Source organism: Molossus molossus, unplaced genomic scaffold, assembly GCF_014108415.1.
Source record: "Molossus molossus isolate mMolMol1 unplaced genomic scaffold, mMolMol1.p scaffold_m16_p_5, whole genome shotgun sequence".
Lineage (NCBI taxonomy): Eukaryota > Metazoa > Chordata > Mammalia > Chiroptera > Molossidae > Molossus > Molossus molossus.
In genome coordinates this window covers 76,597,129-76,624,480 of record NW_023425388.1, presented here as the reverse complement: position 1 = coordinate 76,624,480, position 27,352 = coordinate 76,597,129, and the positions used below count along the sequence as shown (strand labels likewise).

Here is a 27,352-nt window from a genome sequence, read left to right as displayed (position 1 = left end):
AAAGACAACTTAGAACCCTCTCTCCACAGAACCAATAACTCATAGACAACTTAGAACCCTCTGTCCACAGAACCAGTAACTCATAGACAACATGGAACCCTCTCTCCAAGAGAACCAGTAACTCATAGACAACATGGAACCCTCTCTCCACAGAACCAATAACTCATAGACCACATGGAACTCTCTCTCCACAGAACCAGTAACTCATAGACAACATGGAACCCTCTCTCCACAGACCAATAACTCATAGATAACATGGAACCCTCTGTCCACAGAACCAGTAACTCATAGACAACATGGAACCCTCTCTCCACAGAACCAGTAACTCATAGACAACTTAGAACCCTCTGTCCACAGAACCAGTAACTCAGAGACAACTTAGAACCCTCTCTCCACAGAACCAATAACTCATAGACAACTTAGAACCCTCTGTCCACAGAACCAGTAACTCATAGACAACATGGAACTCTCTCTCCACAGAACCAGTAACTCATAGACAACTTAGAACCCTCTGTCCACAGAACCAATAACTCATAGACAACATGGCACCCTCTGTCCACAGAACCAGTAACTCATAGACAACATGGAACCCTCTGTCCACAGAACCAGTAACTCATAGACAACTTAGAACCCTCTCTTCACAGAACCAATAACTCATAGGCAACATAGAACTCTCTCTCCACAGAACCAATAACTCATAGACAACAGGAAACCCTCTGTCCACAGAACCAATAACTCATAGACAACTTAGAACTCTCTCTCCACAGAACCAATAACTCATAGACAACATGGAACTCTCTCTCCACAGAACCAGTAACTCATAGACAACATGGAACCCTCTCTCCACAGAACCCGTAACTCATAGACAACATGGAACCCTCTCTCCACAGAACCCGTAACTCATAGACAACATGGAACCCTCTCTCCACAGAACCAGTAACTCATAGACAACATGGAACCCTCTCTCCACAGAATCAGTAACTCATAGGCAACTTAGAACCCTCTCTTCACAGAACCAATAACTCATAGGCAACATAGAACTCTCTCTCCACAGAACCAATAACTCATAGATAACATGGAACCCTCTGTCCACAGAACCAGTAACTCATAGACAACAGGAAACCCTCTGTCCACAGAACCAATAACACATAGACAACATGGAACTCTCTCTCCAAGAGAACCAGTAACTCATAGACAACATGGAACCCTCTCTCCACAGAACCAGTAACGCATAGACAACATGAAACCCTCTCTCCACAGAACCCGTAACTCATAGACAACATGGAACCCTCTGTCCACAGAACCAGTAACTCATAGACAACAGGAAACCCTCTGTCCACAGAACCAATAACACATAGACAACATAGAACTCTCTCTCCACAGAACCCGTAACTCATAGACAACATGGAACCCTCTCTCCACAGAACCCGTAACTCATAGACAACAGGAAACCCTCTGTCCACAGAACCAGTAACTCATAGACAACATGGAACCCTCTCTCCACAGAACCCGTAACTCATAGACAACATGGAACCCTCTCTCCACAGAACCAGTAACTCATAGACAACATGGAACCCTCTCTCCACAGAACCAGTAACTCATAGACAACATGAAACCCTCTCTCCACAGAACCCGTAACTCATAGACAACATGGAACCCTCTCTCCACAGAACCAGTAACTCATAGACAACATGAAACCCTCTCTTCACAGAACCAATAACTCATAGGCAACATAGAACTCTCTCTCCACAGAACCCGTAACTCATAGACAACATGGAACCCTCTGTCTACAGAACCAGTAACTCATAGACAACTTAGAACCCTCTCTCCACAGAACTAATAACTCATAAGCAGCATGGAACCCTCTGTCCACAGAACCATTAACTCACAGACAATGACAGAAGGGCCAGACACTCAGGGTTCTATAATGGTTCAGATAATGCCCTATTACTTATAACTCAAGTCTGTAGCATCTGAAAAGTACAGAAGCTACAGTGAGAGGAATTCCTGTTCTGCCGCTCTGAGTTCCCTCTCCTAATGTAGGGTGCAGACATACACTAATGTATACGACCCTTGTTAATTCAACAGTCTCGGTTGTTTTCCAAGAGCTCATGTTGTGCTTGAGGCACTCACAGAGCAGACAAAGGTAATGTGGAGGCAAATGTTTCCATTTCAAAATGACATTAATTTCTATCAACATTTTGAAAGGGCCAGGGGATATTCTGAGAAAAGAGATACATGGCAAATCCTGTTTTGATAATCATTAGAATGTTTCTGTAATTAGATTTCTGTGCTTTAACATGACTGGGTTGCCAGGAAAATTGCAAAGTAGCCTTACTTGTCTTCTGGGTCTACCCTCCTCCTCCCCGCTCCTCTAACACACTCACTAATATGTGCAAGCCCTTCCCAGACATTGTCCACATGGTCCCCTTTACACACGTTGACCTCATCATGAGTGTCTCCTCTTTCTATAAAATCTTTTAAACAAACAAACAAAACCCCTGAAGTAGATTAAGTTCTGTTTAATAGACACTCACCAACTATTTCCTAAATTCAAGGCATCGCATTTAACTATAGGTGATACAAAGGTATATAAGTTTCAGTCTTTACCCTTGAGCAGTTCTAGTCTACAGGGTGAGATAATACAAGTAGTTCAAAAATTAAATCTTATGGGAGAAAGTGCAATTGTGCCCCCAAGTAAGACAAATATTATTAGAGTTGAGAGAAGGGTGTGGATTCTCCATTAAATTAAGAGCATTAAAATCCTTACTTAAAGCATTTACTTTAGATTTATGTCAGTAACTTATCCTCCAATTATTTATGCTTTTCATGTGCTATTAACTGAGAGGAGTATCTGTGAGTTGGGATCTAAATACCACTCCAACATGGCAAACACTGGCCCTACACACACACACACATACACACACACACACAAAATAGTCTGTTAAAGGTGAAACTTGCTTGTGATGTTTGTAGATTGCCACATAAACAAATTCTAGATATTTAGTCTTAAACTCCCTGGGAACTTGTGTGAGGTACCAAGAATTTGACTGTGAAAGCCTTGACCTAACTCTATTTTTACCTTATTTCCTGAGTTCTAGGATTCTGCCAGGAATACACCAAGCACATTCTTGCCTCGGGTCCTTCACCCCTGCTATTTTTCTCTTTGGTAAGTTTGACCCCAGACTTAGAGAACACTGCCTCTATGCCACGGGATGTACTGAGACATGGCTCAGGAATTCTGTGCTCATGGGGGGCAGCCTCCCCTCCCCCAACTTACATATCACTGTCTATCCCTGGTCCATCTCAGTCATTTTAAGGTACATCATGTTATATGTGTTTACTTATGTATGTGTTTAGTATCTATCACTATGTGACACTGCATTACATTTTATTTACATCTTTATGCCTTTTTCTAGAATGTAACCTCAATGTAAAAAAAAAAAATGGTTTTGTTCATGTCTGTATTTCCAATGCCTGCCATACAGTGAGCCCTAAATAGTGGGGAGTTAAGCCTGGCTGGTGCAACTCAGTGGATTGAGTGTCATCCCATGGACTGAGAGGTCCCGGTTCGATTCCTGGTCAGGGCACATGCCCAGGTTGCGGGCTCAACCTCCAGTAGGGGGTGTGCAGGAGGCAGCCTGATCCATTTCTCTCTCGCATAGATGTTTCTCTCTCTCTAAAAAATCTATAAAAACATATTTTTTAAAAATAGTGGGAGTTAGAAGAGCAGGTGTAGCATTCACAGCAAGGGGAATTCAGACACGTGGGCCAATCCTGCCTTGAAATCCAGGCCACATTTTGAGATCATGGAGGGGAATCTACTGTTGAACATCTTTGATTCAACCTATACGAAGCTGATAACTTACAACTAAGGCAACAACACCTCCTCCAGGAAGCTACATAGATGCTTCCTATGGAGGCTTCAGTCAAACTCAGGGAATGACAGTCCCATGGTCTGCAGGTGGAGGGGGGTAAATAATTCAGTTCAGCTGGAATAAGAACAAGGTCAGGTAGTTCAGATGTCACCAGACATTTACACTCTGTAGTTTTCAGAACTCCAGAATTTTACAACTGTTGCCATCCCGAACAAGAGCCACAAACACCTTTTTATATAAGCAACAACAATAAAACAAACCAGAACAAATAAAACATAAAATATATATAAAATATTAAAAACAACATTATTTAGAAAAACTGCAATATTGCTCATCAGCAACAGAAAGGAACACACTATTGACAAACTTGAATGGACATAAAGGGCAATATGCTGAGCAAGTCAAGCCAATCATAAAGTGACACATACTATGTATGACTATTTCTACAACATTCTTAAAATGACAAGATTATAGGGATGGAAAACGGGTTAGTGGTTGCTAGGAGTTAAGCGTATCTGTGTGTGGGAAGCAGGACTGTAAGGGAGATCTCTGTGGAAATGGGAGTTCTGTATCCTGGTTTCAGTGGTGGTTACACAAATCTGCACGTATGATAAAAATGCGACACATATTTTACCAATTTCCATTTCCTGGTTTTGATACTGTACTATAATTATATAAACATGTAGGATGTAAGCATTGGGTGGAGGGTACATGGAACCTCTACTATTTTGTAAATTTCTGTGTGTCTATGATTACTTTAAAATAAGAAAGTTCAAAAGACAACACTGTTAATGTGGTATGACATTAAGAATGTTTATATAGCATCCAGCCGGTATGGCTCAGTGGTTGAGCGTTGACCCATGCACCAAGAGGTCACCAGTTCGATTCTTGATCAGGGCATATGCCCAGGTTGTGGGCCAAATCCCCAGTGCAGGGCATGCAGGAGGCTACCAATAGATGTTCTCTCTTATCGATGTTTCTGTCTCTCCCTTCTTCTCTAAAAATCAATTTAAAAAAATGTTTATATAGCACATTACATTCAAAGCCATATTTAGTCTCTCAGAGCTCACTGTCTTGTAACCAGCAAACTCTATTTCCTTCAAATACTACCAGCCTGTTTCCTGATTTATTCCTCTGCCTTTCTCAGGCTAACACCTCCAGGAGGTTTCCATAAAAGGTAGTAATTTTGACAACTTTTAAAGCTCACTATAAAAGGACTTCTAGTTGTATTAACATTTTAATTAAGGTGAGTAGAGAACTGTAACAAGATGAGAGGCTTAGTTCTGCTGGATCAACTTCCACTTGTAGAGGTATTTGTGGCAGATCAAAAGTGGAATTCTTCCTAGACTACATTAATTCAGAACAGAATTAGGATTTGAAAGAAAGGATATTAAACCAAGATTTACATTTTATGCCTTGAATTTAAAAAGTCAGAACTCTGGAGTTCCAGAATCCTAACAAGTTTGCATAAAGTAAAACAGGTCTACAAGCCCTGGCGAGTGTGGGTCAGTGGTTAGAGCTTCAGCCCATGAACCAGAGGGTTGCAGGTTCAATTCCCCATCAAGAGCATGTACCTGGGTTGCAGGTTCAATGCCCAGCCCTGGTTGGGGCACATGCAGGAGGCAACCAATCAATGTATCTCTCTCACATCACAGTGATGTGTCTCTCTCTCTTTCTCTCCCCCTCCTCCCTCCCTTCTACTCTCTATAAAAAAAAAGAAAAAAATATTCAATGGAAAAAATATCCTCTGGTAAGAATTAAGAAAACAAACAGGCCTACAAGACTTATAGACTTGGTTCCTTACTCACAGGGATAAGCAGGTGAGTGTTCATGTGGGCAGGCTCTGCGGCAGAAACCATCAACATTGATTCAACACACAAACAGTAAGATCCAGATGCATTCAAAGTTACTGATGAATGAATGCCATCAGGATTGAGTTTGGTGCAAGAGGATTGTTAACTTTAAAGATTCTATAATCTAGTTTGGGGAAAAAATAAAATACCAGAAACTACTACAATACAAGGAAGAAAATTTAATTATTGCTAAAATCAAATTTTAAGGCTCCCTCAGAGCACAGAAAGTCGAGATGAATTTCCTCTGGAGAGACTGAGCAAGGCTGGATGTAGAAGGCAGCACTGACCAGGTTCTACATGGGGTAGGCAGAATGTTAAGAGGCCAACTGTGGACTGGGAGAGCAGATAAGAGTGTTCTAGGGAATGGCATGGGGAACGGCTCAGAGGCAGGCTAGCATAGTAGGCTGGAGCAATTCCAATTTGGATGGACCAGATGGCTTGTGAGAGGGAAAAATACAGAATGGTGGTTGGCTCAGGCTGTGGAGGACCGCCAATGCTGCCATGACTCACTGACTACTCCAACAGCAGTTATGAAAACCACTGATGTGGTCAGGGTGAGGGGACCAAAGAAGTCTGTGAGTTATCAAGGGTTCTCCTGTGCTTGGATGTGGCTGTCTTCATTAAAAGAACACACCTCAAAGCATGTTGCATGGATTTTCCTCTACAAAGATGTCAAGAAATACTTTGAAAAGACTTTATAACTACCACCTAAAGCTAACAATCAGTATTAAAGTCCTTAACAACAAGCCATTTCCCATTAGGGAAGGCATGATTCCAACTGCTCTGTGTTTTGCTTGCAAATATCTCAGTTTCAGCAGGAACTCATGGTCTCCTGACTATTTTGCTTTCGTTCTTTGAGTCCCACATGCCCTGAACATTAAGGGGATTCTACTCATCATCTCTGCTAGTACAGTTCACCCTGAATAAACACTTCTCTTACTCAGTCTGGCCTCCAGGACACAATAACCTGACTCCATTACAAAAAGTGTAGACACTAAAAAATAACCATTTAGAAACAGACATGAAGGACATAGTATATATGTGGGTAACCTGAAATGCATGACAATCTAAGTCTTAGCTTTTACAGTGTAACTATTTAGATCAGAGTTCCCTAACCAGCAGATGAAGATCTGTGGGAAGATCCAGGAGCCTTACCAGTAATTCTTCAAGCTGGCTGCCACTGACTTACAGTTGAGACATTTCTTGATGGGACACTAAACCTGCCTACCACATGCACATACACACCCTACTCCTGACATTTCATTGTCTGCATCTCCCCCATATACATCTCATCATATAACGTCAAGATGTCTAGCAAGTAAACAATCGTTATTTTATACCAACAGGCAGAAAAGATGTAGTATACCTTTTGCAAGTAATACATGCAAACTCTACCACAAGGCTAAAGTATTACCATCTGAATAAGAGTAAGATGAAGGACAGTGGTATAGTAAAAAGGGCTTTGAAGTGGGACAAATCTGGGTTCTAACCCTAAACTGGCTACTTGCACTGTGACACTGGAATATCATCTTCCTGACTCCATTTCCTCATTACTCACATGGAGATAGCAGCATCCACCTCCCGAAGTTGTGAGAGTTAAATGAGGCAACATATATAAAAGGCCTAATTCAGTGTCTGGCTCTAGTAGCTTTTTTTTTATCCTCACCTGAGGGCATTTTTCCATTTTTTGTTCAGGTAGAGTGGGAGGGAGAGAGAGGAAGAGAGAGAGAGAGAGAAACATCGACGTGAAAGGAACACATCGAGTGGCTGCCACCCGCACGACCGACCAGGGCCGGGGACAAACTGCAACCGAGCTACGTGCCCTTAGCGGGAACCGAACCCGGGTCTCTCTGACCGCAGGCTGACGCTCTAACCGCTGAGCCAAACCGGCCAGGGCTCTAGTAGCTTTTGATCAATCACAGTTTTATCTTCACGAATGATAATAATATTAGTGCTAAAATAGGGTCAAAAACATATTGAAAAAAACCTTAGTCTTTTATTCTATTCTAGTTTGGAAATGATGACAAGTCAGTCTTCAAGCTGAGAATCTTCAATGACTGCTTTTTCAACAAGACATTATTCAGGAGATAAACTCACTTTTCATTGGAACAATGATGAGAAACTAAGACCTACAATATGCCTTCACTGGTGCCATCACAGTATGCTCTCCATCAGGAACATTAGAGGCAAATATATCAACCGGGGTGTAAAATTTAGGCACACCCTAAACTTCAAATACAGCTAGGAAGAAATCTGGTTTAGGTTCTAATTTTCATTTCAAGTTTGCTAGTTATATGTCTCTGGGAACTTACTTCAGAATTTCATTTCATTTATAAAACCTGACTATCAGATATAGACTATTTCTTACTAAAGAGATGAGGCAATGCCTTCACTTAGAGTTAGTTGTGCTCTGCACAACTCCAGGGGGCACCATTCACCTCCTAGTCTTTATAGGTTTGCATGTTGTCAAGATAGTTTTCCAGAAGATGACTGCAAACATTGTTCAAAAAAATTTAACAGTAAACCTGAATATCTAATTGGCTTTATTAAGCAATTTATTAATTGGGCAGCATCCCATTAGCAACAACGCTCTCTGAGGGGTTGTACCAAATAGAAGGCTTTTATAGAAAAAAGGGGGGGGCGAGGGAGCTAGTAACAAAAGAAGAGAAAGGATTATTTTTAGACCAGGACATCTTTTGGGGGTGGGGGGAGACAAGAGTTTTTATGGTGCAGATTGCCTGTTCTTTCTATGGGGGATGAGGATGGCCCACAGGACAGATTACCTCATTGGTGTTGACTAGAAAATTCCAGATTGGTTGATTAAGAATACATTTCTAGGGAGAGGTTAAGACGGCAATTAGGTCAGGTATTAAATCTAGGTTTGGTATCATGGGCTTTAACACAAGTGATGCTATTTTGAGCCTGTGGTTTCTTCCTTAACAGCATAAGCATACGGAAGATGCCAGCACATGTGGTAATGATGGAGCTTGTGTACCTGTTGGAGCAAATGCATGTGAGTGAAGAGCTACCATCTCTCAGCACTGATCCTGGTGTCATGGAAAGTTCTGGACTGCTGTGGCCTCTGTGAGGAATCTGCGACCCTCTGGCTGTCCTGGCTCCAACACTAATTCCCTGTGTCAGCCCGGGGACCTAGCGTTGTAGTTCACATCTTGGCGTCTCAGTTCCCTTGAGTGTGAATGAAGGGAGCTGAGGGCATATGATTTTTTGAGACATTTGTCTAATAGAACTGAATGTCTCTATGGACTCCCCTCCCCCTGCTCCCCAGAAATCTTTAAGAACTAAATATACAGTATTATTCAAGACTGTAAAACACATCTGCAGAAAGAAAGAGAGAGAGAGGGATGAGGGAGAGATTATAATGAAATACATCAAAACAGTAATAGCAGTGATTTTGGAATTGTTTGGAGTTATGGATAATTTTTTAAATTTTTATTAGCATTAATTCTTTTTATAACTACTTTTATAATAAAAAAATCATAAACTTGAAAAACTGTTGATAGGATACTAAACAAACAAACAAACAAACACCACTAACAAAAAACAGGGAACTATGAACTTGTCCAGACTACAGCAGGTCCTCAAATAAGGTAGTTTCGTTCAACACAGTTTCATTATAGCGTTGATGAGATGCCACAGGAACTTAATTCTTGTTTACATCAACAGCCTACGGCAACATTGGTTTCATTACACAGTGTTTTGCTTAAAGTCAAGAAACTATCAACGATGTAAAAAGAGGATTTAACTGTAATTAAAACTTTAATCTACGAACAATTTCTGGTTTAGTCCAGTGTCTCGAGAATTCAGTGAATCTATTTCTTAAAGACTCAGAATGTCATGTTTCCAGTACAAACAACAGTCCTCCTCCAAGTGTTTCATGAGCTTTCCACTGTGGAAACATTTGCATTTTAAAATTGAAAAGGATGTTGCTTTGTGACATCTGATATGCTACACATTAATCTAAGTCTTAATAAGTGAAGGCCAATTTGATTTCCTTCCAAAAAGAACATTTGGAAATGTATATTATTTCTTCTTTGGAATACAGGATCATTTAGAATATAAACAACTACATTGAAAGGAAGCTTACCTGTTGGAAACATATTTTCAGCTTTCTGTTTGTCTGCTCTGGGCACTGCTCCAGCTGTTTTTGTAAATTGTAATAATAAAACAGGATATTAACTTCTGGAGAATCAGCTGTCTACAACAGTTATAACATGCAATATCCAGTATAAAAGAAGCATCAAAACATAGAACTGGCCAACACAGATACAGTGGGTCTTTTAAGCCTGGATCTAATTAAATTAATTCAATAAGGTTTACCTTACCTCATTCCAAAAAATTATTAAGGCAGTCCACATAATTAATACAGCATGGTTAAGAAATTGCAAAGAACGAAATCAAGGTTTAGGAAGAGTAAATGATAATAAAAATTGAAAGCAATGTCAAGAAGGTAGTTGCAATCTGGATTATTGGACGGTAACACCACGGAAATAGATGGGGGGGGGGTCACTGGCATATGGGGTGGGGTTTGAAGACTGGCTGAAGTCACCTAGAAGCACCATTCAATAGACAGAACAAAGCGTTCCAGAAACGAGTCCATGTTCCAGAAACATGCCAACATTTAGAAACCAAATAGAGAAGGAGCTGCCAGCAAACATAGGAGGGAACAAGAAAATGAGAAGAGTGTTATTATGGAAGCTACACAAAGAAAAAGTTAAAAGGAGAAAGTGGTCGACTGGGTTGAAGGTCTCTGAGAGGCCAGGTAAGTGACTGCCCACTGCCTCTGTCCACACAGTGGTCACGGGTGGCCTCACCATCCTGTCTCCACGAAGCAGTGAGGTCAGAGCCTGATGGGAGGTGAGAGTATAGGGTGAAGAAGCAGAAACAACGATGCAGATCAGAAAACTCAGGACTTTACCCAGGATCAGATTACAGCACATGGCACTCTGGCCCTTTTCAGTGACAGCCCTTCCACGTGTATCCATTCATTCTTTCCACGAGCCACACTGAACATGAGTGTGGGAGGGGCCCCCGCCCCCGGCACCACACAGGCTCTTCTGCACTCCTGGGAGCAGCTTGGGCTGCAGGCCTGCCTGCCTCACTCAGCTTTACCACGGCCTGTGGGGACCGGCAGCACGGGGACATCCGCTGTGAGACAGTGCGAGGCTCGCCCTGTGTACCCCAAGGAGCTGATCAAAGTTTCCCTTCCCTTCATATGTGGTACTGTTCCCTAGAAAAGGTTTCATAGACATAACTGTCTTTATCTTTCCATGTGATGTCTCAAAGATTCTAATAGAGACTAGTGCTCTGAGCACCTGACGTGCTGACCCACCCAATCCTCACCTCAGCTCCTCATAAAACGTAGTTGAGTTAGTGTACCTAAGAAATAGAAACTCTATTTTTGGTGCAAGGGAGGGAAGTCTCGAACTATGTCCCATTTCCTTTGGTCTCTGCAAAGGACTGGATTGTTCTCCGTCTGTACAATCTTCCCAAAGCTTACTGAACCCTTGGCCACAATGGTTTTCATTCTGAGTCATCCGTTTGGTATACAGATACTCATCTTCATTCACTTAGTTCCTCCTACTGGTAACACTTCACGTTTTTCTTCACTGGAGATTAAATTCAGGCTCTTTTGTCATTCCCTCAAGAGTTTCACAAAAGCCAGCTTACCTCCGACCTTGCCACAAATTCCTCCACAGATGAGTAGCCAAATTCTGATGGTAGCTGGTACTCAGGAAAAAAATACAGAATAATCTCCCTGGGGGAAAAAGCACAGCAGAGATGGGAATGTACCAGGAAAAAAGAGCACTCATCTGTCAGAACTGGCTCTGACTTCAGGGTGTTAAACGTCCTAGCAAAGAGGAACATTCATGCCCACCACACTGTTTTTACCACTGGCACCAAAGTGCTCTTCAAAAGCATACACTGGGGAGAGGAAGGAAGGTGTGGCTATGAAGGGCAACAGGAGGGATCCTGTGGTAATGGAACTGTGTCAATGCCAGTATCCCAAGTGTGCTCCTGTTCTCTTGTTCTGCAAGACTTTGCCATTGGGAGAAGCTGGGTAGTGGGGATCTCTCTTATTTCTTACCACTGCATGTGAATCCACACTTATCTTAAAACGTTTATGGAAGGAAGGAAGGAAGGAAGGAAGGAAGGAAGGAAGGAAGGAAGGAAGGAAGGAAGGAAGGAAGGAAAGGCTCACCACACCCACCCCTAGCCAAGCAGTCTAGGGAAGCCCAGCACCCTCGAGTGTTCTGGGCAGAGAACTCAGCATTGCAGAATTCCGGGAGGGAAACAGGCTGACTATGGGCTTACTGACTTTTTTCCTAAGAAAACCCAAAACCTTAACTTTCCAGATTAGGTCCTTTCATTGAGCCCTCCAGGACACTCTTAGAAATTACATGTGGACCTTGCTCTTTCCAAACAGTGGTGGCCATTGCTCTGACAGGTGCTACATTTTGCCCAAAGGCAGTAGCACCCTACCTTTCTCGCGATAGCTTTTCCAGGATTAAGCACCTGGATGACACGTTTCATTCCTGGGAGGACATCAAATTTAGAAATGTACAGTTACCTCACCTTAAGACTGTATAGTGAATTAGTGTTGAAGTGCTCCAAGAACCTCACATACATTAGCCAAGGGACTGACACTTTTCAACCATAAAATACTATGGTACCAGAAAGATAAAACAGTGGTTTCTTATATAATTGATATGCCTAGTATTTAAGTATATTATTTGTGTTAATATTTTTTATAGTTTTAAGGAGATTGGATCTGAAAAGTTAAAAATCCTCAGCACTGCAACATCAAATACAACACACACACATGCATAAGCACACCTACACACACACACTCTGCAGAATCATTGGTTTGGTTCATAAGATGAGGGGTTGGGGCAGAGTGATGAAGGGGTGTTTGAGGCGAGCAGAAATCAGATGGCAGATGGAAAGCTGCATCTGGAGTCCCTGGGAAAGGGACCTGTGGTCGCCTTCATAGCTGGTTTGGTCAGGGGTCTCTTACACAAACCACTGCTCCCTCTCCGCAAATCCAGCCTCTCTTCCTCCAACGGAGGGTGGAACCCTCTTCTGAGCACTGGTCCTTTTCATGGTGGGTGTACATTCTCTTGGGTTTAGAGCTTATCAGCAATCTTCTAAGGAAGTACTTTAGAAGAACATGTTAAGATGAGCATGAGAATGCAGCACCACAGGTACTGAGAGAAGGGACCCTAACACATATGTGGGGAGCCCCGAAGAAGAGGAGTTAGCCAGCTATGGGGAACAGGGGTGGGGGTACATGAGGGAAACATGCTAGATCAACTGCACTCTATGTAGGGGAATTGAGTATTTTCTGAAGATACTGAACCCCCAGTCAGATTCAACCACTTTTTCTAAAGTGCTAAAAATGTGCTAAGCATTGCTATCTGCTTTGTACATATAATTTCATGTAGTTTTTATGGAAAGTGACTGAAGAGTTATTCCTACTGTGAACCTCTCTGGTTTCCTGGTTCGTAAGGACCCCATTGTCCACCCCACCGTCAGGCTCAAGCAGGCTGTCTGTGCTCTCCGTCTCTGGCTCTCCCTCTAGGACCCCAGAGCCAGCCTTTTGCTCTCTCCTCCACAGAGCTGCTGCTAATAGCTTTTCCCTGGGGGTTTCTGGCCCATAAAGCAGACATGTTATCCAGCTCCTGGGGCCTCCAGGCACAAACACACAGACCTTTTCCTGAAAAATTAAATCAAGAAACTATTAGATACTGTTAAAAACAAAACAAAACTCTAAGATACCAAAAGTCACTTATGTAGGGTCTAAAAGTAGATGTTCAAGAATTCTGTTAAGATTCCTTCATTTCATGTCTTGAGTCCCTTTCTTTCATGGTATTCTTCAATGACACCTTTCTTTTGTTCCTGTGATATCTCCTATTAAACCTCTTTCCACCCTCAAAGTTCAGGTTTCCTTCAGGACAGACAGTGATCATCTAATCTGAAAAAGATCCTTCAAGCCCAGCCGGAGTGGCTCAGTGGTTGAGCGTCGACCCACGCACCAAGAGGTCACCGGTTCCATTCCTGGCCAGGACACATGCCCGGGTTGTGGGCCTGACCTCCATTGGGGGGCATGCAGGAGGTGGCTAACTGATGTTCTCTCTCATAAATGTTTCTATTTCTTTCTTCCTCTTCCTTCCTCTCTCTCTAAAATCAATAAAGAAAAAAAAAAATTTTTTTTTAAATAGTCCTTCATGGAGACCTTTGTAAAAAGGTCAGGAGATGCCCAGCATGAAACTACGGGCATAAACTGGTGTCTGCTTACTAATATCCATTCAATCAAGTGGATACTATGGATCTGGGGGACTCGAGAACCAAGTGCTGCCATTTCGGTGGGACTCTTGTCCCACCACCAACAGCCCTCTTCCCTCGGAGCATTTACTCACAATTATACTCCTAGACTTCATAATAAAATCAGGAATTGGTCTTTAACATTTGTCTCTTCCCAGGAATTCAAGAAAGAAATATTTCCCAGCGCTATTGCTTGCACCCAGGACCATAGCAGGTCCTGGGCTATGAGGCCCACCTCAGTTGAATTCCTATAGAATTTATATTTGCATCTGCAGGTTTGAATTGGAGGTTTTTATAGAGTTCAGCTAGGTGAGCTAGAGCACTACAGCAGCTCTGCCTCTTGTGTGATGGCCACGCTTCGACAAGTTCCAGGCGAGGGCCATTTCTGTTCCACCCCATGGTCACAGTCCCTTCTCGACAGAGTCATTTTTCCTTTAAAAAAAATCGTACTTGCATGAACACAACTCCACTCTTTGCAGACATGAGCAGGGATACAGAAAGGTACCTGGTCATCCAGCTATGCTTTTAAAACAGCAATCTAGTTCATAAACTGGGCCGTGGCTGAGGAGAAGGGCTCGCTTCCCACCTGAAGTGGACCGGAACGCTCGCCTTCGACCCAGGGAAAGAAAAAGATGAGGATGAAAGGGGTGGCCTGGCTCCACGTTCAACACCAGGAATCAGCTCATGGTTGTTGACAGACCTTAACTGCTAGTGTATTTATTTTTATGGACTTTCTTCTGCTTCAGTAACTGGCAGCAACCTGGAAAAATGAATCTCTTTTTTAGAACTTATTTTTGGTGTTTTTAAAATTTAAGGTAACACAAAGCATGTCTGTGCTTTTGTAGAGTTGAAATAAATGACGTCTGCCAAGTATATACACAACAAGCCAAAACAAGGCACAGAGGGTTTGCATTGAGAGCAAGGACTATGGGACTAGATGGCCAAGACTCAAATTCCAGTTCTACTTTCCAAGAGTTATGTACTGCCGAGCAAATTACTTAACCTCCACATACCTCAATTTTCTCATCTATAAAATGGAGACAATAAAAGTATCTATTCATATGGTTGTTATAAGGTTTAAATGAGTTAACATATACAAAGCCCTTAAGTGCCTAATAAATCTTATTGAAAGTGATTTGAGATTTGCTAGTACTCCACTATGTACGACCATCTGATAAAATGTAGTAGTCTGGATCTCAGTTTAGCTTATTTACCTCTAACACAACTCAGTCACAGCATTATTTGAAAATATTTTAATATCCAGCAATAAATACTATTCACTGCTTTTTACATTAATCCCTTTTTATTTAATTCAAAGCATTCTTTTTTTTTTTTTTTCTTTATTGATTTTTAGAGAGAGAGGAAGAGAGAAGGAGAGAGAGATAGAAATATCGATGAGAGAGAACATTGACTGGCTGACTCCTGCATGCCTCCCACTGGGGATTTAGTCCACAACCTGGGCATGTATCCTGACCGGGAATCAAACTGGTGACCTCTTGTTGCATGGGTCGATGCTCAACCACTCAGACAAACCAGCCAGGCAAATGCATTCTTTGAATACATATTAAAATATGCTGGATACAATGTGGAAAATCCAATCTGTTTTTAAAGAAGTTACTACTACATTTGGGATTAAATAAACTAATATATATAACACAAAAAAGTAACATAAGACAGGAAAATGCTAAATTGAGCACAATCAGGTAATAAACATGGACAATGAAAGATACTATTTTTCATTAACTTATTCCATTCACAGGAACTAAGCAGAGGTGTCCTGACTCTGCTTTGGCAATGTGGAAAGGCATAAGGACGAAGGCACGTCCAAAGGGAACCAACACACACTAGAAAGGGCTCTGTCTACTCTCTCTCTCTTTTTTTTTATCCTCACCTGAGGACATTTTTCCATTTTTTGTTCAGATAGAGTGGGAGAGAGAGAGAGGAAGAGAAAGAGAGAAACATCGACGTGAAAGGGACACATCGAGTGGCTGCCACTCGCACGACCAACCAGGGACAGGGACAAACTGCAACCAAGGTACGTGCCCTTAGCGGGAACTGAACCCGGGTCTCTCTGGACCGCAGGCTGATGCTTTAACTGCTGAGCCAAACCGGCCAGGGCTCTGCCTACTCTCTTAACCATGTCAGATCTGGCCAGCAATGGTGAGTCGTAAAGAACAGGGCCCTCTACATTGTACAGCAGCCACAATCTTCATGCTTTGAGGGATTTAAAGTCTGGTTAACACAAGGAATGACTCTGAACCAGATATAGAATAGAGTAGTAGAGGAGAAACAAAAAAAAAACAAAGAAGGTAAGGAATCTGCTTCCACCGGGGAAATGTGAGGAAACCTAGTACTGCTGCTTTAGGCAAAAGAGAACACTGGGAAACGAGGAACTCGTTTGGTTCCAGTTAAAGCCTTGTGTTCTGTGCAATTCTCTTTCTACTGAATATTTCGATAAAACCATTACCACTAAAATTCCAGCTGGTGCAGAGAAGAGTTGATGTGTTAATATATTCGGTTTTTGGAGTGTTCAGTTGATAACAGTACGATGATTACAAGTAGTACAGATCCTACATGCTCATTAGGGAGATGGTTTCTGGGAAATTTTAATTTTCTATTGATGCCTAACTATAGAAGTGGAGTACTTTAAAGTTTTAGTATACTCAATCAAATTATCTCCTTTTTGATCAACCATAACTTATTAAAATTAATAGTAATGATCCACTTAGATGCCGAACAAAAACTAGCTAAGGAAAAAAAGAAAGTGATGATACACAGTGGTACATCCAAACTCTGCTGCAACACAACCAGGCAGGTCTCACCAGGTCTCATAATACGAACACACATAAACATAAACACACACACACATAATTTCATATGTAAACATATGTATGTATTTCCATGTGTATGTATATATAAGTGTTGTAGGACAATTAAAATCTAGAGAAATTCTGGGACAAGTGGAATAGAGAAACTGAGGCAGAAAAATTAAACAAAGCCAAACCATTTTGCAGGCCGCTTACTTATAGAAGGACCTAATATTGAGAACATAGGGTTAAAAATCTCTCCTTCTCACACACACACACACACACACACAAAGTAGGAGGGCAGGGGGGAGGGAAGGGGAGATGAGGAGGAAGAATCCAAGACCACTTAGTGCAAATCATCCTGAAGCTGTTAGAATAGCAGTGAGGAGGGGAAAGGAAGAGAATAAACCACAACAACTAAAAAACCAGCAGTCAGGATTTAATTGCCAGGTACTTCCCATAAATTGTGGTAAAGTCATAACAAATAAAAGGGGAGCCTTTTAGAGTTAGTCTATACCAGGATATCTAGCAAAGAAATATTTTTTAAAAACTTATAGACAGAAGAGTATATAAGGCAGTAACTGTCCACCCCACCTGCCCTTTAGATTAGCTGAGAGCCCGTCTGTGCTTCCTAGGCTTGTTGTATAGGTCTGCTTGCTTTGCTTCATTAATAAATGTGCATGCTTTCATTTTTTAATAAATTCACTTGCATTAATATTTTAATAAATTCACTGAACAGGATGCAAATATTACCTAGAGTCTCTCATTTAAATTCATGTATATGAGAAGACAAAGATCAAGGTTAAGACAGCCCACTCCCTCTGATTCAGGGCTGCCCAATAACACTTCTCTGGTATCTGACAGAGGTCACAATCACTGGATATGTGGTCATATCCATACATTTTTAGTAATATGCACATACCTGTTCAGATACACAAAGGCACATACTTACATAATTTATTGCATACTACAATGTCACCAACTGACATGCCTAAATCTTAGAAATAGTAAGTGAAAAACCAGGAATCAAATGTATGGCTACCCAATTCGAAGCTGAGAATCTTATATATTACTTCTGATCAAATGCTAACAGAAGGTAAGACACTGGTTGGAGAATCCCATTCTTCAGGGACTGTACTACAGGCCATGGCCATCTGAGAGTGACACCCATCCAGATCACTGGAGAAGTGGTCTTTTTCAGCCTCGTAATACCTGTAGAACCCTGAGGTCTGGCCTTTCCCAGGGTGGTGTGAGCTTGCCAACCCAGGCACTATGGTATATTTGGTGGTCAGAACTTAGTGTCCAGAAATGTAGTATTCTAGCTTGATTTCTTGCTTAACAACTTGTCTCTGGATCCCTAGTAACATTAGAAAAATGTGTCCTGATGCAAGGTCCACAGTAGATCTACCTGCATATAAACAAGAGTGCTTCCTCCTTTCTCCTGCAGCTGGACAGATGTTAGGAGTGTGTTCCTAAACAACAGTAGGTGGGGCTCTCATACCCATATAAGCACCGCTCCACAGCCCTGGATGCTGCCACGGATTTTTCCATAAAGGTCCAGGGCAACTACAGAATTGAGTTCATGTCATTTATAGAAAAAGCCAACCTCTGCCTTTCTGTTTCTTCCTACCTGCTTCTATTCTTTGCTAAGTCTCTTCTCCAGGAAGATCCTATCAGTCACTTATCAGGAAAGTCAAAGTAACTGTCCTAAGGAAAAACACTCTTCCAGCTACGGCATGTTGTGTGGTCTCCCTAGATAAAAGCCTGTTACCACACAGTCTCCTCATAGTCTGTGAACCTCAACCAAACCAAATGGCTGCACTAATGCAGTGATGTTACCGCTCTTGCCCCCACCCTCCTGTATGACACTTACTTCCAAGCCCTCTTTTGTATACTAACTTCTTTGACTTGACTGCAAAGCCCCCTCTCATCATCGGTCCCTATTTGGAAAAACTCTGAATCCTGGACTTCATCTGCTCTGTGTCTCCACCCTTTGAGAACTGAGATCCAGAAGTCTAAGTTCCTCATTAACTATGGCCACAAATATAACATTCTGCACTGAGCCAAAAAGTAAAACTCAGTTTCCCTCAGGAAGTTTAGTATCTAAAGCTACAAAAAGAGATTTTTCAGAAGGCTATGCAAATGTCATGAGAAATAAGAAGAGGAAGGAAGGAAGGAAGGAAGGAAGGAAGGAAGGAAGGAAGGAAGGAAGGAAGGGAGGGAGGGAGGGAGGGAGGGAGGGAGGGAGGGAGGGAGGGAGGGAGGGAAGGAGGGAGGAAGAAAGAGAAGGAAGGAAATTAAGTTAGTAAGACAAATTCAGTAAGTACTTTTCATTGCACTGAGAGAGGACTTATATCTGCCGTGTTGCTGGACCATGCAACAATAGGCAGTTAGCAGCTGTAATTCTATTTCAGGGGACTGTTAACCCATGGCCTATCCGAATCAGTAGTTAGGAGGTAAGTCATAACATCATTCAACTGAATTTTCTCATTAACATTACCACTTAATAAGGAAACACATCAGGAGTTGTCACTGTTTAGAAAGTTCAATAAAGCATGTGGAAATATGTACATATCTTTACCATAAATTAGACATCAGTTTTCTGACTGTGTCCTTGACAGATGTGCCTGGAGAAGACTCTGTCATCGCAGAAGCCACCGTACAGTCACCACTCACAGCGATGCTGGCTTCACATCCAGCACTCGGATCTAGCTCTTCCACTGGTGCGCTGGACAAAAACAAGCTGGTGTGATTTCAAAGGAGGAATCACATTAGATACCAATAAATTCGGATACGTCAATATACAACGAATGAAATGTGAATACACACCAAATGAAAGTAAGGACATTAAGTGCAATGCTGAAAACTGTCATTCGTGTAGTTTTGTTGTAAGACAATGAAAAGCTAGGACAATTCTGGGACATGTGGAATAAGGAAACCAAGGCAGGAAAGTTAAAGCCAAAAAGCTTCACAGGACACTTGTAGCAGGGCCTTACCTTGAGAACAGAGTTAAAACCTCTTCTCACAGAAGAATACAGGGGAGAGGAGGGGGAGGAATCAGAGACCACTTTGTGCAAATCATCCTGAAGTTGTTAGAACAGCAGGGAGGAGGAGAAAAGAGGAGTATAAACAAAAAATCCAGGTACTTCCCATAAATTGTGGGAAAGCCATCAGAAAGGAAAGGGGAGACTTTTAGAGTTAATCTGTACCAGGACATCTAGCAGAGGAATTTAAAAAAAACAACAACTTATAGACAGGTGGGTATATAAAGCAGAAACCGCCCACCCCACTTGCTCCTCAGATTAGCTGAGAGCCTGTCTTTGTGTCATAAGCCAGGCATATAGGTTTGCTTGCTTTGCTTCATTAATAAAGGTGCATGCTTTCCTTTTTTACATAAATTCACTTGCCTTAATGTTTTAATAAATACACTTCACAACACAGTCAAGTCCTCTCTTATAAGTTCATTTACAGGAGAAGACAAGGATGGAGGTTAGGAACAGCCTGCTCCCCCTGATTCAGTGGGGATACCCAGTACACCTCCCTGGTGTTTGTGAGAGGTGCCTGTCAGTTATACAAAGTCAATTCTCAGGTAGAGGAATTAGTATTTATTCCCGACAAATCTTGTTCCAGGGTTTTTGGATGGTCACAATTAAATAAAATTGGTGGTGATTTATTCTTAACAACAGTAGTCATATACCATTTGTCTCTTACTTGGGGCAAGAGGTTTTTAAACTAAAGCGCTAGTTTAGCTCCGCAGGGGAGGTATGTGCAGAAATAAAACAAAAAGGGGGCCAAGTCAAGTGAAAGAAACATGTACTCAAATCTGGAGGAGGGATGCTGCAGGTGACGTGTCATGATCGTGGGACAGAAAGAGGGTGGGGCTGCTGGGAGAGCAGGAGGTCAGAGCTGCTGAGGCAGAGCACAGCAGAGGGAGTGTGGGGGTGGAGGGCAGCCCCACTCATGGCCGTGGGGCAGGAATGCAGTTTATCCCAAGTGGAGCAGGCATTGAAGGGTTTCTTGCAGGGGAGTAAGGTGATCTGAGACGAGTTTTAAAAGTATAACTGGCTGGCCCTGGCTGGTTTGCCCAGTGGTTAGAGCATCGGCCTGCAGACCAAGGAGTCATGGGTTCAATTCCAGTCAAGGGCACATACCTCAGTTGCGGTTTATCCCAGGCACTGGTCGGGTCATGCGGGAGGCAACCAGTCGGTGTGTCTCTCACACACCGATGTTTCTCTCCTCTCTCTCTCTCCCTCCTTCTCACACTATCTAATGATAAACAGAAAAATATCCTGAGGTGAGGACTTAAAAAAAAAAGTGTAACTAGCTAGAGCATGGAGAAAACTCACAATGAGGATGCACACAGTAGGGCTGGATGTGAACGAAACCCAAAGATCTCAGTGTGGCAGGGACTAGAAAGTCCAGGAGCAGTGCAATATGGGAAACAAAGCTGGGGGCAGATCACTCAGGGTTGTGTTTGTCGAGTAATGAGAGAGTCTTGTGATCCTTTCATAATTGAGACGACATAAATTAAAAAGATGCTCTAGAGAGTTTCATATTTCATACTGTACTGGCCTTTTAGAGACTGGATAATAGCTCATAGCAAATGAAATGTGCTTCTACCGCCAACAGTTCTTGGGCATTAATTATACTGTCTAACTTCAGCTAATATTCCACTTAAGATGAAGAACATTTTAATGCTTAATTGTCTGGTAAAGAATCTTTGCATAGCGTCTGAATGCCCATTAACAATAACTTCCTTTATGCTGGAATTTTATTAAAGAAATCCTTAAAAATTTTTATTTATTTATTTTTGGCAGGCTGAAAATGTACGCTGGTGCTAGGGGCGGAGGGTAAAATGCCCTACACCAGAGCAGAGAGGTTCCTCTCTGAGCCTCTGTTCCTTTTTCTGCCAAATAACAACAGTGCCTACCTCACTGTTTAAACAAGGTATACAAAGATTAAACAAGATATACAAAGAACTTCCCTCAATGCCTACTGTTATAAAATAATACACACACACACACAATGTGATTTAGTTTTGGGTGGATTTTAAATTTTAACTCAAATCTTAATAAATAACTCTAGGTTAAAGTATTGTCCATAAAATGGCCTCACAATAATACTGGGGGAAAATTACATTTATTCACTCAGTAAATATTATAGAGTGAACCCCGAGTCAGGTGCTATTCCGGACACGAAGGACACACAGCAGTGAGTCAGAAAGCCTCTGTTCTCGTGGAGTGAGTTAGCTTCAAGTGAAAAAAGTATAGAAAATAAGCAAGCTAGGATTTATAACATTAAAAGGAACTGATAACAATGAGATATTTTAAAACAGTAAGAAGTGCTCTCGAAAAAATAAAACAGGATGGTACGACTTGATAGTGTGCCTTGTCAGAAGTGGGGTGGGCTCTCTTAGGTGCAGTGGTCAGGGAAGACCTCTCAGAGGCCGGAGGCTTGGCGTTATGGAGAAGAAAAGATGGCCCCTGTCCTTAATAAAGGTCATAGGCAATGGAAGACATGTTCCGATAGATCATTCCACTTGACTGTGAAGCGCAGTTCCTTCACCACTGTGTGCGAGACCGTGACAGATAATGATTGAAGGGGAATGATGCAATATGATCGCGGCACAGAGGCGGTGTAAGTTCCTCAGTTACCTGGGAAACTCAGGGGGACTCCAAAGGACAGGACATTGGACTGGGAGTCAAATGAAAGGTCACCGACCGGTGTACACGTTTCAGAGGGCATTAAAACAAAGAAAGGAGTGTGGACAAAAAAATGGAGGTATGTCATAAAACAGAACAATAAGCAATTTAGAAACTCTGGGAAGCAAAGTGGGGGCCAAAGAGAGAGCCAGGAGGGAAGAGGCCTCCACGCTAAGGGTCTGTAATTTATCCGAACAGCGATGGGGCTGTGGCAGGCTTCCGGACAGCAGAGTGAAGTGGAGGGATGCGAACCTCAGAATGACTGCTGCGTCAGCAAGTGCGAGCAGAAAGCTCCTCTCTGTTTTTTCTTGCACTTAATTCAATGAGCTCCTGTGCCAAACAACCTGGGGCTTCGATTCAGAGACACTGGGTCTGAATGTCTGACAAGCAACTCAGACAGGTTTGTCGTAGAGTGAGGGTAAGAGTCTGCTTCCTTGAAAACATTCTTTTCATTCTATGAGGTACCCAAAATATTCAGCTGATTTTACTTCAAAAGTCACAAAAGTCTCATGTCAAGGAAATTCTAGCATGCACTCATTATTATAATTGCATACATGTATGACAACTAGATAATGATCCACACACAAAAATCAGTGCATGATTTCATAGTCATACCTTACGTTAGGGACATTTTCCATTCCTGGACTGCCATTACAGTAATTTGAATTAGTTGCTTGCTGTGAGTAGGAAGCTCAGCCGGTTCCATTTTATTATTCCCAAATTCTCACAGAAGAAAATGAAAAGGTTTTGGGGAGGAAGTAAGAAATTTAGTTGTACTCTATTCTTTCTTGTCTCCTTTGTAAAATTTGGTTCCATTCTTAATTGAATTTGCTTGTTGCTATTATTTCCTTCATCTTGTGTTTAAACACGGTTAATTACTTTTCAACAGTGTAATTTCACTCGCTTGGATTTTGTATCACTGCAGTACACTCACCTTTTCCACTTAGGTAATGAGTTTCCCTTTATTTCTGCAGCATCACTGCACAGCTCTTGTTTCTCTTCAAAAGAACAGAGACAAAACGAAGACAGTCATTTTTTGATGATCATACAGTAAAGTAAACTGAAAGAAGTGTTATCAGTTCATTAACTACTATTTGGCTTTGTAGTCAAACATCCCTTTGTAAAACGGCACCAATATGTCCTCAAGGCAATGTATAGTAACCTTTTAACAAAGTGTATATAGTATATATATTAACCCAAGAGCCTCTGTAGCATTTTTTTGTAATTGGTTTTAGTGATGCTTATTATCTGCTGTTGCTTTGCCTGAGGGACTTGACCAGGACTGCGCAGATTCCCTTCTCCCAGCAGCCTCTGCCCGACAACCACCTGACTTCCCTCTGGTATCCTTCCCGATTCCATTTTGGGTTCAGGCTGAAAGACATCCTGACAGATCCCAATCAGAAATGTGTCTCTGGCAGAGACTGTAACTTGAAAGCAGGAATGGACTTAGAGTCATCTAGTCGGTCATCTCACTCAGAGAACCTCAGAACTGCAAGTTCAGTGAAGTTAGTGATTTATTTCCAGTCCACAGAGGAGCAGAAATGCATTGACCCCTTGGAGTGCTGTTAACAGTGTTTGGGGACAGTATAAGCAGTAAGTTAATGTGTCCTTCTTCCATCTCTCTCTAGAATTCTTTGTAATATCTGTCCAAATAGCTTTTTACCAAGTAAACCCTTGCCGACGAGTTTGGACCACCAAAGGCCAAGTGGGACAGGACAGAACAAGGGAAGTTGTGGACGGTGGGTAAGTGCCTGAGACTCTGCCTGACTCCTTTAGGAAACATAAAAGAGAACAGAGAAAGGTTTTCTAAGCACACTGCAGGCACTGTTGGTCTTGCTCATTGACTTGCCTGCAAAGTAAAAATGTTTAACCCAACAGCCAACTAATCCATAATTACAGTCATTTGAAAATATTTCACAATTTGTGCTTTCTAAACCCAGGGTCACTGTTTGAAATTAAATATTAATTTTAGGATCAGAATTATAGTAACAGTTTTTCCATTATAATTTGGAAACCCAACAGGCACATACTTGAAGGTCGTTAATCGTTTAAAACTTCTGTAAAAGATTGGCTTTAAAAACTAAGAGATCCTTACAAAAGAAATCCTGATTGTGAAATTGAAATTATTCTAATTAAGCTAAAAAAAAGTGTGATTTCTTAGGGACCTCATTAATGAGTTCAAATATAAAGATGTGAATGAATGGATGGTTAGGTTACCTAAGCAACAAAGCATGAAGGAAGGGAGAGCCTACCACCGAAAGCGAACACGGATGATGGCACGGATCAATACAAAAAGGCTTTTGAATGATGGAGCCAAAATGAGCTGAGATTTGCTAATGAAATAATAAAACGTATTGCAGAATGAGAAGATGAAACAAAAATAATGGACTTACTACTTAGACCCTATGGTATGATATCAAAATAAAAGGAAGAATGGTGCAATACTAACAAAATACATAATACAACAATTATAGTAATAATAATGAATAGACAGTTAGAAAATAAAATTTTCTGAGTCCAGTTTGTTTCCAGCTTCTCTGTCTAGGGAAACTGTCTTTAAATTGAATACTATAAGATGGCAACTTTGTGTTTTTAAAAAAAATTTCACGTCTCTCGCCTGAGACAAATTAGATACCAAGGACACGAAGGCACAAATGCACGTGATCACTCCTAGTGATCTCAGAGGAGTCATGGAAAGTAGGGAAAGGATTAAGTGACTGAAAACAGGTGAATGTCATTATTATTTTCAAAATAGATTCTGCTATCAATCTCGTCAAATTACGAAACAGCATTCAGTGAGCGTTTCGGACAGTGTGGCAGTGCCCGGGCATCTCTCTGCCCTTTCTAAACACGCGTGGTTGGTGGCTCTCCCCCCAGCCCTCCTCCCACTTCAGGAATGACAAATTTAACTTTTTTAAATCCAAACTGTTCCAAACGTCTCATCTATGTCCCACATAAGTCACACAGTCATATTGAAAACAACTCCAACATTAGATCTAATATGTATAAGCTGAATTCTATTTTTTTTTACCTTTTTTCATAAGAGAATCTTCCTTTTTTTCTTGTTTCAATAAAACACTGTTGTCACTTTGATCTAAAATCTGAAAAACAAGCTCTTTACTTAAAGCTGTACAAAAACATTAGGCATAGTATCAGGTGCAAAAATGACCTTGAACATCGGTGCCCATGCCAGAGGAGAGACCACAGCGCTGCCCAAAGCACAGTTTTATGAGCATTTTATGAAGGGGGACAATCACGTATAGAAATTATATTGGCATGCATCACAAGGATGATTGCATTGTAACTGTTGTGTTTACTTCTATCATTCCTTTAAAGGGATGTTTGCATTGTACCAAGCTTTGTACAGATATTTTCAAAAATCCGTATCTTTCATAGGTGTAACAATGGCTCCAACAAATGAGCCCAGTATTTGATCACCAGGAGCAACAAGACGTCTCTGATGTTTTGAAGAGGCTTATCACACCTCCGGTTGCTACAAGGCAGAAAAAGGGTATGAGCTCAATAGCAGTGCAAACACTGGGGAGGTTGGAGCCTGGGGTTTGAGGCCCCAAAGCCTGATGGGGAAGAATATGGGCCTGGGGATGTGGCTGGGGGGCACACCTAGAATGTTGAGGGAAGACACACCTTGTCTTTTGACAGAATTCCAGGAAATCTGTCTAACAGGGATTATAGAGACTTAGGGTGCTCCGTGCAGGAGCCAGCAGTGTTGGTGGTGTGTGACATTGGGAGTGGGGGGCACAAGGAGGCTGGGAGAGTTGAGGGGGTGGCATTTAGAAGCCACGTCATCACTTTGGGAATCCTGTAAGACCCACTGAACAAGGCTCACACAAAGCAAACTTACATTTTGGGATTGTATTTCTTTAGAGGGGAGAGAGAGAGAGAGAGAGAGAGAGAGAGAGAGAGAGAGAGAGATAGGTAGGTAGATAGATATATAGACAGACAGACAGACGATAGATAGACAGACAATGTCCTTCAGGGAAATAGACCTAGAATACTCCCCATATTATGTATTTTGTAAATCTGTGAGAAGGTGGGGGAACACGCAGTAGAAAAGAAAAATGGTCAAGGCAGAGGTAAGGCAACGCTCCCATCTGCTCCTTGATCTGAAGACCCCTGAATGCAGAGACACAGCCATGCTCCCACCTCCGTCCCTGGTGGGAGGCGGGGAGCCGGCCATGCTCCGGAGCCTGCCCTCTGTGCATGTATTTCTATTTCACGCCCTCTCTACCTTGCTCTAGAAACGTGGGAGGGAGAAGCTGTCAGCCTTCCCCTTCTTCCTGCCCAGGAAATACAGGCGTGTATTTTACATGGCATTCTGGAAACTGTGCTCCGTCAGAAAGCAGGTTCAATGGGCACATATGTAGCCTAGCAACACAAGAACCGTGAGGCTGTCCAACATCGCTGTTTTCTAGTTTACCCAAATCGTGGGGACGTAAAGCCTTGTAGGCAGAGGAAAAGATATAAAACAGATTCTAAGCTACTTTTGTCTATTTCAAAATATTTCTGTAGTACTACTGTAAATAAATTCATGCTCTGGGAAGTAAATAAAGTGCACATAGTTTTAAAAGTTCATTTTGCAAAGGACCTTAAAATGCATCTTATTTATTTCTCCTGCATTGTAAAATTTAAATGTTTCTTTTGATGTGCTGATGCATAAGAAAAATCTACATACTTTATTGTTTCCAACTTTGAGCTAAATATTTTTTGACCAGTTTATATAAGCAGCATGGACTATTTCCCATAACAGT

At 41.8% G+C, this 27,352-nt stretch overlaps 1 protein-coding gene across 1 annotated transcript in view; it reads right to left on the bottom strand.

Moving 5' to 3' along the window:
- The window catches only part of MORC1 (MORC family CW-type zinc finger 1), a 140,944-nt gene that overhangs the window by 4,801 nt on the left and 108,791 nt on the right, over positions 1 to 27,352 (bottom strand). Inside the window, exons 21-25 of the mRNA XM_036242516.1 lie at positions 25,615 to 25,684; positions 23,518 to 23,581; positions 19,463 to 19,609; positions 11,420 to 11,507; positions 9,837 to 9,890 (exon numbers count right to left, since the gene is read on the bottom strand). Coding sequence (XP_036098409.1) covers positions 9,837 to 9,890; positions 11,420 to 11,507; positions 19,463 to 19,609; positions 23,518 to 23,581; positions 25,615 to 25,684 — 423 coding nt within the window. The remainder of the gene's footprint in view (positions 1 to 9,836; positions 9,891 to 11,419; positions 11,508 to 19,462; positions 19,610 to 23,517; positions 23,582 to 25,614; positions 25,685 to 27,352) is intronic.